We start from the raw sequence: 12,386 nt of genomic DNA on the forward strand, positions 1-12,386 counted from the left end.
GAAGGGGAGGGGGGGGGGAGAAGAGCGCGAATCCTCCGTGGAAAATAGCTAGACGGGACTAATTTCCAATTTAATCGTTCATCAGACTGACCGCGCGGTCGTGGGTAAACTCGTCCGCGTTTGTTTCTGCGCTTCGGCAGATTGCGGCATTATTGCCGACACTCTCCGAAGTGATAAACTGTCTCCGTTACTTGAAAGATTATACGTTTGCGAGAGATCGGGATACGTGGGCGCGAGCCAAGTTGAAGCGAAAGCGCAAGGCGTTGCTCGAGGGCTATTTGCACGAGCAGATCTTGCTTCTGACTTGAAATGTTAATTGCGTGTCAAGTTGTAGCACCTTACGTAAGCAAGCCTAGCGTGTCTCGTATTTAAAGTAACGATTTGCCGGAGAATGCGTTCTGTTTTTTTTTTCTGGTTGCCTCTCCCTTTTTAGCGAGCCCTCGCTCTCCATACCTTCCATATTAGTTATTTTATGCAGGACTGGATATTGAATATGGAAATTCGCAGCATTCGGAATTACAAAGAAAATCAGAATTATACGCGAGAGGTAATAACATAATAATGATGTCGGAATAGACGGTGGAACGATTAAAAATTGCGGCCGAGGATAAAGAGAAGTGCCAATAAACCGACAATTGCAATCTATTATATATTTATACATTGTATACATATTAGGGCTGGTGATTTGCTTCGACATTCGAACTTCGAAGCTTCGAAGATTCGAAGCTTCGGCATTAAAATCTTCGAATTATTTCGAAGTTTCGAAAGTTACATTTGTGCAAATGATAAATTTGTTCTGAAAATTTACAAATATTGTAAATAAAAAGAATTAATACATGTATGAAATTATTCCTAAAAAATTTGAAGGTATTATAACCTGAAATATTATAAATTAATAATTAAACTTGATACATGTGCAAATAAGGAGAGACAATGATCAATAAAACAATCCAATTAAGAAAACTCAAATTTTTAATGCATTTTTCAAAACTTCGAAACTTCGAAGCTACGAAGCTTTCGAAGGCACCTTAAACCTCGAAGTTAATGTCGAAGCTTCGAATATTCGAAGTGAGTAAAAAGTAACAACTCTAATACATATAAGGTGCTACACGTCTTAACACATCGGAATACCTAAAGTGCGGTGTATATGAATTTCCCGCGAGACACCTGGAGGAATTCAAGTAATTCGTTACGACTGCAGCGGATGATGCATTTTGATCAAGTTACCTTTGTTATCACCTCGCTGTTCCATTGGTCAATGGCATTCAAGGAGAGGAGTGACTTCGCGGCCTTCGCATCTGCATACGGTATAAATCACAACCCTCCGTACCCGGAATGCACGGTGGACGGTGCATAATCGTGAGACAGGATGTATTTGTGTTACATGCGGCAACGCCACTAATCGCTTAATACAATAATATGATTTCGCCGTCCGTGGATCCCTCGTGTAAAGATAAATATACATGTTTAAGATGTACACACTCGCTCACGGTAGTCACGTGCGGTGTTAATTACGCGCATTGCGCCAGCATAGACGGTATTGTGTTTCAACGTACGACGTCCTTTGTAAATCATCGCCAATGCGCGACGCGTTAAAACAACAAGCAAGATTATCAAACGGCAGAATTTCCACGTGAAATTTCGTCACGAAACCGTGAAACCGCACCAGTGCGCTTCGCATTATATACTCATTCCAAAAGCTTATATCTTCTCTATACAATCACAGAGTTAAAAGTTATTTCTCTGTTAATTAATCGGAATGTAATCGGAATTTCGATGGCTAAGGCAAGGTATATTTATTAAAAATTCGTGGATAATTTCGTTTTATTTATTTAACAGATAATTTGAATATTTAAGAGTTTGAATGATTTATCGCTCAATCTGAGAGACACAGATGTCCTCTCGATATTCAAGAGGTACATTAATTTCAGATGACACATCTCTCGCGAAAAAGGGTCAGTCGCCGTTTCCGTTTTAATCTCGGCAAAAACCGACCGCAGCTGTCAATCACGAGATATGCATATCCCACGAAGCTTTGACGTTAGTAATTCCGATGGAAACAAATTTAAAGGCGATAATATCTGAATATTTTTTACGCGAATCATGCATCCGTGACCAAATGTGGAAAGTTGGAAATCGATATCTCGTACTGAACTGTTCGTGCGCGCGTACGCATATATATATATATATAAAATTTTATTCGAGTATATTGCGCCACATGTGACATTCAGCGCAAAACCGGTGACGTATTACGCCCGCGATACCGCACAACATGTCAACAGGCGTGTAATTCGGTACTTTCCGAGTGCGTCGCCAGCCTCCGCGAAATGAGATGACACCCTCGTCCTCCTCTTTCCTTATACGCTAAAATATTATAATTCAAACGGTCGCCTCTGATTGCCGGAGATCTCTCTCTCTCTCTCTCTCTCTCTCTCTCTCTCTCTCTCTCTCTCTCTCTCTCTTTGTTCTTTATCTTATCGTTCTTGTAATTTTGATTATTGCTATCTGTTATTACTTCTATTATTTTAATTTTAAATCATTATTATGTATAATTGAAATGTTTTTTATATTGTTGTGCAATTAATTGTGATTGCTTGAGAGGACGAAGTTCTAGAGCGCTAAATAAATAACGACGATCTATCTATTTATCTATCTATCTCTCTCTCTCGTCGCGCGGGGTTTGCATATATACATATATACGATAAATTACCTCGCGGAGATAATGTGCGTATTCAAAGACGCACAGGGAGAGGGGAAACACATATACACAACTGATACGTATTCCATTTCCGTGCGCATCTTCGAGCATGTGTAGCTGATAAGTATTAATCATCACGTAGGTGTACCGCCGAGTATCGGTATGCGAAGACACAGCCCGGCACAGATTTGCCCTGCGCTAACTCTCACGCAAACAGATCCATCGAGCATCCTTACCCTAAATCCGCATACGAAGTTTGGGCGCATGGCTAATTGTTTACTATTTGCACAGCGTCTGAGCAAGCTAAGGGTGGTGACGGTGCCGCAGGCCGCAAACCTGGTCTGCTACCGGAGGGTATTCCGCGCGCCATCGGGATACCTACTGCAATTTATTCGATGGACAGTATTCATTTCTCTCGGCAAATATTTAAAAAAGAATATTTGATAATCTATCTCGATAACTTTGAACGGGGAGAGAGATTTATTTGAATATCATATTTAATACATATGCACGTATTGCATAAATTGCTTAATTATATGTAAATATATGTTCGATAAAGCTGCGCGAAGAATATTGTATAAGGTAATAAAATAATTGAAAAATACAATTAGAAATACTCAAAGATAATGACAGTTATTGATATTGAAAATTATGTCGTTTTTGCTTGCAGGTAATAAAACAGTTCTTTCTAGATGAAGGAGAGAAAAAATTTTCGATCGATATTCATCAGTGAATTTCGTATCTTTTTCTTCAATTTCTCCCAATTTTAATGGAAACGATACTTCTCATCTTTGCATTAACGGCCTTCAATATTTCCATCTCTTTTTCGATCTCTCTAATATCCAGGTCAATTTGAATATCGCTATTCAAAGCGTCGGTAAGTGGCAGACAGCTGGATTGAATGGCCAATCCTTGAATAAATAATGAAAATTTACTATTTCCATCCGCCGACCGTTATTCTGTCGGTCTTGGAAATTTGCAGAAACAATTTTCAGTGAAGATTAGGTCGAGCGAAATCTCGAAAACCTGGACTTGCTCTCTCACTCTCTCTCTTTCTCTGCTAGACGCGGAGTACGATAGGATAATTTTACCGGAGGGCTATGCAGCTGGAATCCCATAGCAAGGAGGTTTAACTGTACCATCGTATGGACGCCTTGATAATCTAGCTGCACCTACCTCTTAATAGTACGCCGTCCAAAGTTACCAAGGATTTCTAACAGTCTTCGCCGGGTCCCAGTAGTATACACGCTACGTACTTAATCCGGGATGTGCTCTCGGATAATTATAAAGTTGCAACAAGGATAGGAAAACGAGAGGAAAAATCTTCAAAGGAAACATTTTGAGTTGAGATTTTTTGTTAAGGTTTTTCGTGACAATCATAATTATAACGATATTAACAATATTAATATTAAAAGTTCCATTTAAATCAAATTCAGATTGTAATGTCAATTTATTATACCTTTTGTCAATTTTTTATTTCTATTCTCACTTTGTATTAAGGATTGCTGTGCACGCATAATACAATCAATTTGTTATTTTCAGTTACATTATTTATGTCTAACACAAATAACTTGTTATATATATATATATATATATATATATATATATAGCAGTAAATCTTTTCTTATCTATACAGAGAATCGAACTCCCTGTGGCGATCATCTTTTCATAGCTCATATCTAGACAAAAGATAGATAGGACTCAGAATAGAAAAGAGTATAACCTTGCGGTCCCGGCGCAATGGCGGGGTATCTACGTCCGTCTTTTTTTTTGCTCTCAATCCACGGGGGGAAGAAATAAATCCTGGCGCGAATCGCTCGTCTGGAAACTGAGGGGTATAGACAGGGGAGGAAGTGCTATTGTTCGCGCGTGGATGACAGTCCCGAAAATAAAAATCCGCCCGCGGTGCTCCATCCAATATCGGAAGAATGCCTTTGAAAGGAGAAAAATGTCGTAACGGACATTCAAACGCTCGCCGGGGGCGCCTATGTTAAATTTAATTATTTAATGGATAGGGTCTAATAAATTTCACCTATTATATCTTCACAAATACAGTGTGTCTCCGAATTCAGTGCCACAACTGGTACAGCGGCATATGAAAAAAATCGAAAATATTTAATAAACATAATGTGTCTGATTTCGAACGATTTCGGAATTATATAGGATATTGAAGTTACTTTTGTAAGAAAACATGAAATGAGGTGAATGTTGTTTAATGTTCTTTGTTCTTATTGTACGAATGAAAGATCTTATTTATCAGAATAAGACTCAGGAGTCAGAAATTATGGAAATTGATATATACAATGCTGCCAATGTTATACGCGAAACTTCAAATTTTTTAAAAAGCTCGAAACAATTTAATTATTAATTCATCCTAGAAAGTGTGTCGAAGTCGGTGAAGGAATTCGTATTTTTGTAAAAAACAGAATAACAAATATTAAACAATATTTACTTTATTTCATGTTTTCTTGAAACGGAAGCAACTTCAATATCCCGTAACTTCAAAACCGTTCGAAATCGGACATATCTTTATTAGACATTTTCGACTTGTCATCACATGTTAAAGTCGCTGTCCCACGGCACTGAATTTAAACACATCCTGTATTAAGCGTAGCAAAAAATCTCTAACTGCATTCGATAAGTGCCTTCCCTATATATAACCAATTATTCATTTATGCACAAGTTAAATATATCTTTCCATGTTGATAAGAACATGAAAAGTAACGAGTTTGCTGAAAGATCCTAAAATTAAGTGAATACAGATTTAATTTTATTGGATTAGCGTCGATTTATTTCATTAAAATAACTGAACTTCTCGCATTATTTTGATGACCTGACAAAATTATTTTCAGATAGCTAAATTTTAGATCTTTCAATCAAATCGTTCCTTTCCGTGTGTAGATTTAATCGCACAATTCGGTCACGAGAATTCGGCGCTTTAAGTAGGAAATGTATCTATTTCTAAAAAAAGGCATGTTAAATCGATAGTCGAATCTATCGAAATCTCGAAAGTCTCGAAATTTATTGTTGGCTCTCTTCCGCGACGCTGATCGGTTGTCTCGCTGTGCTTACTTCGTGAGCGGCTGTCATTGCATATTTTGATGCAGTTGCGTGCATTGAGGTTGATGTGTAATTATAAGTTATAGTATAAAAAGTAAAAAGCGCAGCCAAATATCGCGCGCGAGGCACGCGTCTGTGGTGCTAGTGCTATAAATAACAGATATATAACTTGTGTGTACATTCCGCAACACAGATCGTGAATAATTTTGTGATAAAGTTCCCTCGACAATACAAAATATTCTCGCTGATTAAATTACTACCCTAGCAGTAAACCGTGGATGATATCATAATAGCGTCGATTATTAACTTTGTGTACCGGCGCGTTTCATAAATAATAAGGGTGCATGTACTCAATCAGAACTCCGGCGCTATTCTTTTTTTTTTCCTTTGTACCGTGGGCGACTTATCGCCGCATGCTGAACTTGCTTCATTAAGACTTTCAGAAGAAACCACACCGCGCGGAGTACGGGCTGGATTAATTACGCGCGTCACTAAATCGAGAGCGCGGAAGTTTACCGGTGAATAAGTTTACCCGATGAATAAGTCGATGGCGCGCGGCTGAGCAATTATCATTAAACCGTGGTTCTTAATACAGCCGCGCGCGAATTTTCGCTTCCCGCGGCACGTTTGCGCGTCCGCGGGAATTTATCGAGAGCAGCCGCGAGAACAGACCGCAGACAGACACCGGGTAAAAGATATACTTCCGGGCGATCGTTTCTCCCGCGGCCTGCACTCGCGAGATCCGTGAAAGGGATAGCATCTCTCGCCGCAGCAGTTTTAATATGCTAAGTGCCTGATAGCCCGCATAACCGTAATGTTAAAACTTCGTAACTTCTTATTGCGAGGATATGCGCTCTCCTCCTCCTGTATCGATTCGCGGTATATGGTAACGCGTATACGCCCGCGCTCACACATATAGGTATCGGGTTCGCGTCGCACTTGCAAACTCGAAGCTTTATTGAGAGCCAGCTACACGCAAAAAAATGACTTAGCAATACACGGAAAGAACGATTTTGTTAAAAGGTCTAAAAATTTGTCTCAAAACAGATCTGAAAATAATTTTTTGTTGAATCGTCAAAATAATTTGTTGGAATGTTAAAACTGATAAATTTTATTGCTATAAGACGTTTTTGATATTCTAACAATCATTTTGACTTTCGCACAAAATTATTTTGATTATTGAACAAAAATTATTTTCAGATCTGGATTCAATAAAATTCTTCTTTCCGTGTAGTAGCTAGATTTCAATAGCTGAATCAAACTTAGCTATAAGAGCTACCGCCTTAGTATTATTGCTAATAGTTCTGACTATTACCAGATAAAAAACATTCACTGTGACAAAACAAATTATTAACTGAAATTAAAAGCATATATATTAGTACAGGCAGCTGAAAAGGTGGTATGCGTACCTAAATGTCTTATCGTGCACACATTTGGCACACAGAGCTAAATTTTATAGCTATACGCGCGAAAATTTGATTTGTAATTGTTTCTACAATGTGGCACTGTGTGCCATATGCACATCTACGGCGCATTTAGCATTTATATTTTGCAGTATATAAGCTATATACTGCAAATATTATTACTCTATTGCGAAGATAAAATAGCATAATAGATTCGACTAAATATCGTTTGATTTTAGCAGCAAATATTTTTTGCTGTAGCATCTACATACATTTTAATAACTAATAAATTGAACTTCGGCAGCAACGACATTAGCTGTCCCTATTTTAACGACACATATTAGCTGCCATAGCTATATTTTAGCTTCATTGGCTAATCCTTTTTCTGCGCGTAGCTATCTAGCTTCGCGTCAGGCGACCCTGCAGTTACAGGAAAAACGTTAAATGCGCGCCTATACCCCGCGTGGGCTCCTGTCGCATTTATTACCGCGCATTTGGGCCGCATTTTTCGTTTCCGGGCGGGCGGAGGGAGGGAGAGGAGGGGAAAGAAGAAAACTTTCCGCCGTTACCCGGTGTCCCAAATAACGAGTAGTATAGCTCGCGCATTCGGCGGGACGCCATCCGTGGGAGTTCGCCGCTGCCTGGGGGCACGGCGGCGTGGGAGAGCCCTTAAATTTCCACCGACGGAAAAGTCGATATTGTTTCCGGCGCCGCTACATACGCAACCATAAATTCAAAATAGATGCCGGATGTTGAGGGCACTTTCAGACATTGTGCTCCATACGGCCGCTGTCATGACCGTGTTGCGGAGTTTCGCGGCTGGAATTTTGTTGCCAAGTTTCGACTGAATGATCTCTTCAACTGCACATAAGTACATTTGAGTGTCATGTTTATCTATTAAGCGAACAATCGAGAATATAGATTATTGCAATATTTTAAATTTATGTTATTTCAAATTTAACGCCAATAAATATTTTAAATTAACTTTATGTAAAATTTGACATCAATAAATATTTTGAATATTTTTTTATTAATTTTAACTTTATTTAATTTGTATATTGTTTCTATTACACACGGTTTATATTTATTTATTTCTATTATATTTCACAAAATATTTTTATCTATGATTTTACTATTTTTAAATGATATACTAAATTGTTTTGCACAACGTACATACATACATATAGACGTTTTATTACAACTTTGAATATATATTAAAATCTATATATTAAATATGTGTATTAAAAAGTAAACATTAATCCGTTTTCTTACAAGGTAATGAGAATCTTTGCGATAAAAGATATTCTTAAATACATTAAATTCCAACGGCAATTTCCTCGCGACAATCTGACCATGTAATCGCATGCTGAATCGATTTCACAATGGATTGCACACGATCGTATTAAGCTGACATCAAAGGATATTCTCGGGCGATTACATGCTACATATTTGTTCAAAGAACACCATGTTGTCTGATTTTGTCTTTGTTCGGTTGCATCTTGAAATCCGAGGTATTCTAGAGGTGATTAATCCTGAAAATTCCACAGATTTTGCAAAAGGACTTGTAATAATTTCCGTAGCATATAAATTTGTTCTATAATATTAAAAGACATATTATCTGACGATTTAATATATCTAAAATCTTAATATAACAGTTGCCAGTCACACATGCCAGTTTTATTGAGTATCTAGTTAATTTTATACATAGAAGCGTGTTAACTGAATTGTCTATATATATAGTTTTATGTATAAATGTTTTATTACAAATACGACACTGTAGATATATTGGTCAATGATCAATATAGACGTATATGTCAATAATATAACAACTTCCAAGTTTTTGCTTCGTTTAATTAATGATTAATTATATACTTAATTTGCAGAATAATTTGTTAGCATATAAATAATAATAATTTCAATTAGATCACGTAAGTGAATATCACAAATAAAAGCTTGCCTTTTATGATTGAGGCTGAATCTTGGTGCCTAAATAATATTTCTATATGAATTTTAAATCCCTTATTTAGCCATTTAAACTGCGCGCCGAATTAATGTTGGATTTACAACGAAATCATTAGCTGAAGCTGTAGAATATTAAGACCACAATTAATCTTCAATTTCTAATAATGCAATGCGAAACTATTTTACGAATAATTGACATTGGCCATCAAAATATCTGAAAATATTTTGAAAATATTGGTTTCTTTGTCATATCAATTTATGACACGTGCTCAAATTTTTAATCAATTGGTATCTATTCTTTTGTGAAAAAAATTGTTATCTTGGTTTCGATCGTTGTTGTTTCAGATTTGTAAATGAATAATTATTTAATTTGCAAGTTACATCGTAAAATGTTAGCGTAAGTTTGACTGTATTACCTACGTAGTTTTCTTAATGTAATTACTTGCGTGGGATGTACATTTCGCTTCAACATTACATCTCAGTTTGTACTGATCTTATAATTTACATAATTATAATAATTTACAAAATTAAATAAAAATTGATAATGTTCTATCTTCAAGATAAAGATAACTACAAAATTTTGTAATTGTAAAACAATTGTGTAGCATTTGTAATCGATAGAAAAGTTTTGCTTCTTTTTTCTTTTCTACTGTTTACTCGATGAATTTTTTAAGTGGTAATGTATTTTACATCTTACGCAAATAATGTAGGATTAAGAAATGAGAGAGGAACGGTGTGGATAAAATTAAAAAAGAATCACTCGTTACAAGAGAAGAGAAAAATCACGTTTCCTAAATCCTGTTTTGTCAGCCTGCTTTTTACGGTAGCTTCCCTCGGAGCCCTCTCGTATATCTTGGAAGACCGCTGGCAAAGTCGTTCGCGGAATATCTCGAAGCTGCGGGGACTTTCTGTTTTACGACATTGGATAATGTCGTGCGACAAGCGAAAGTGCGGGATGGAGGAAGGAGGCGCGCGAATGCGAGTCACGTTTAGCAGCGGCGCCCAAGACACCGGCGATATCCTGGCTGACAGGTAAAGCGGAATTCTCGAAGACACATAGATAGGGGGCCACATCCCGCCAGTCGATGTGCATTCTACCAGATCTTAGATGAACAACGGAACATAAACCACGTCGTTTTACTCTCCGTAGAAGAGAATGTTAGGAAGTTATCTCGCGGTCCGAGAACGCCGGAAAATTCAATGCTTGTGTATATATATATGTGTGTGTAAAGTAGAGTCTTTTATCGTTAAACTTCGGAGGGAGAAACTTTTTTTTTCCTGCCGCGATTCACAGTTTAGCTATTATAGGTATCTTATGTATTTTGCGTTAAAAATTTATATTTTAAAATAAAATGTTTAGCTCTCAGTTTACCTTGTCGCATATCAGGTATCTCATTTTATATATTTCGCGTTAAGAATTTTTGGGTTTACATTGTTCATTGTGCTGCTTTATCCTCGAACATGAGGAAGGAACAGAAGGATTTCGTTTTAATCGCGCGTATTTATTATGTAAAAACTAGTCGAGAAATCTTCAAAATGAGCCCTCAAAGCTAAGCTCGTGGAATCTGCTGGCATTGATCCAAACTGCTGGGTAGATTTTGATATTTTTGGTTCTTGCAAAACGCTTGCGTTCCTGCGATGCAAACGTTTCTCGAAATCCAAGGGATGTTTGCTCAATCCTTAGATCCTTGTACAGTTCTTGAATCCCCCAGAAGTGCTTGCTTCGTTGGGCTTTCTACATCCACCGAAATTCGTGTGTTTTTGTATCGTCGAGATTTAAGCTGGGATTTTACGTGCACGTTTTTGGCCAAAAAATTTGACACGATTTGACTTAAGAATGTCGCTGGAATATGCCGGTTGCTCACGGAATATTATTCAGTTACAGCGACACGCAGACGAGACAGAGCGCCGCGCGAATTACCGGGGCGCCGAGCCTCAACTTCGTGTTTTCGATGATTAGCGGAGATACAACTTGTCATCAGATCATGACTCTAAATGATGAGTGCGTGCGTTAGATCGACGAGCTTGACGGTTGCACGCGATGTTCAAGGGGTGTTAACATCTGTGATTGTCGACGGCTACTGATTTGCGGGAACGTCGCTGATTCGCGTACATGAACCTCATTAGTCGACTTAATACACACGCCTGCCACTGCAAATGAATCGCTCAGGTACTACAAATAGAAAGTAATACAAAATTAATACAAAAACTTGCTCGTAATGTATTTTTTATATTAGAAAATACAGCTTTTAAATTTCTACACGAGATTTTTCAAATACTTATTTGAAAATTATAATTTTACTCGTAGCTACACTGTTGGAAAATTTGTGTTATATTTATCACATGTCCCAAGTTAAAAACGATTAAATTTTTGTTAATTTAACATAAGATGAATACGTTAGAAAGTAACACAAATATTATATTAAAAAATTAACACAAAAAATGTTACACTAATACAATTTATAAGCAAACTGTGGAAGCATATTTTTCAATAAAATTAATATTTATGGTACATTAAATTAACATAAAAATTTTATTTATTTTATGATAGAATTTACATTTTAAGACACATTATTTTTATGTTATTTGTTCACTTACTTATAAATTGTTATTTTGACACTAAGAAATGTTAAATATTAATTTAATATAAAATATTTAAATAACATAATCACATTATGTTAAATTAACACTCGAATATGGTAAAAATGCCAACACAAAATTTTGACAAACAAGTGAGTGGACTGTTTTTAACATAAATACAAAATGTTTTTTACTGTGTAATTAATTATTTATATGTATAACTAAAAATGTTATTTAGAATTTACATAGAAATATTATTAGGACACCAAGATCCGGTTGTTGGTGTTTTTCCGTTTATTGTATAATTCACTGTAGTGGTCTATAAGCTTATTAACTTATTATTGTTTACGCGCATAGCGTTAATCTTTCGAAGTACGTCATTTTCGGTTCCACGTTATTTGTCAGCGCGTCTTTCCCGGAAACTATCGATACACACCGTTTCCGCCGGTATCGGTTCCCCGAAACGAGTCGATCTCATTCTCGTGCTTTTAGGTGAAACTGCTTTCTTATCGACACGTTGATCAATACGTTCAATTTATGTGCATTTGTCCGATTGATATTTATGACCTGGCGATCACGGTGGATTGCCATCACGGCCTCAAACTTTATGACGTAAGCGTTTCCGTGTCACGCAACGTTCACGCTTGGTGGTACCACGAGCCGCGGCGGCGGCGGCGGCGGCG

General features: G+C 37.0%; 1 protein-coding gene across 1 annotated transcript in view; it reads left to right on the plus strand.

The window, feature by feature from the left end:
- The first annotated feature begins 10,051 nt into the window (after positions 1 to 10,051).
- LOC105451681 overlaps positions 10,052 to 12,386 on the plus strand; it is an 18,146-nt gene continuing 15,811 nt past the window's right edge. The window contains exon 1 of the mRNA XM_011692282.1: positions 10,052 to 10,155. Coding sequence (XP_011690584.1) covers positions 10,052 to 10,155 — 104 coding nt within the window. The remainder of the gene's footprint in view (positions 10,156 to 12,386) is intronic.

The sequence above is a fragment of the Wasmannia auropunctata genome, unplaced genomic scaffold, assembly GCF_000956235.1.
Source record: "Wasmannia auropunctata unplaced genomic scaffold, wasmannia.A_1.0 LD336048.1, whole genome shotgun sequence".
NCBI classification, from domain to species: Eukaryota; Metazoa; Arthropoda; class Insecta; order Hymenoptera; family Formicidae; genus Wasmannia; species Wasmannia auropunctata.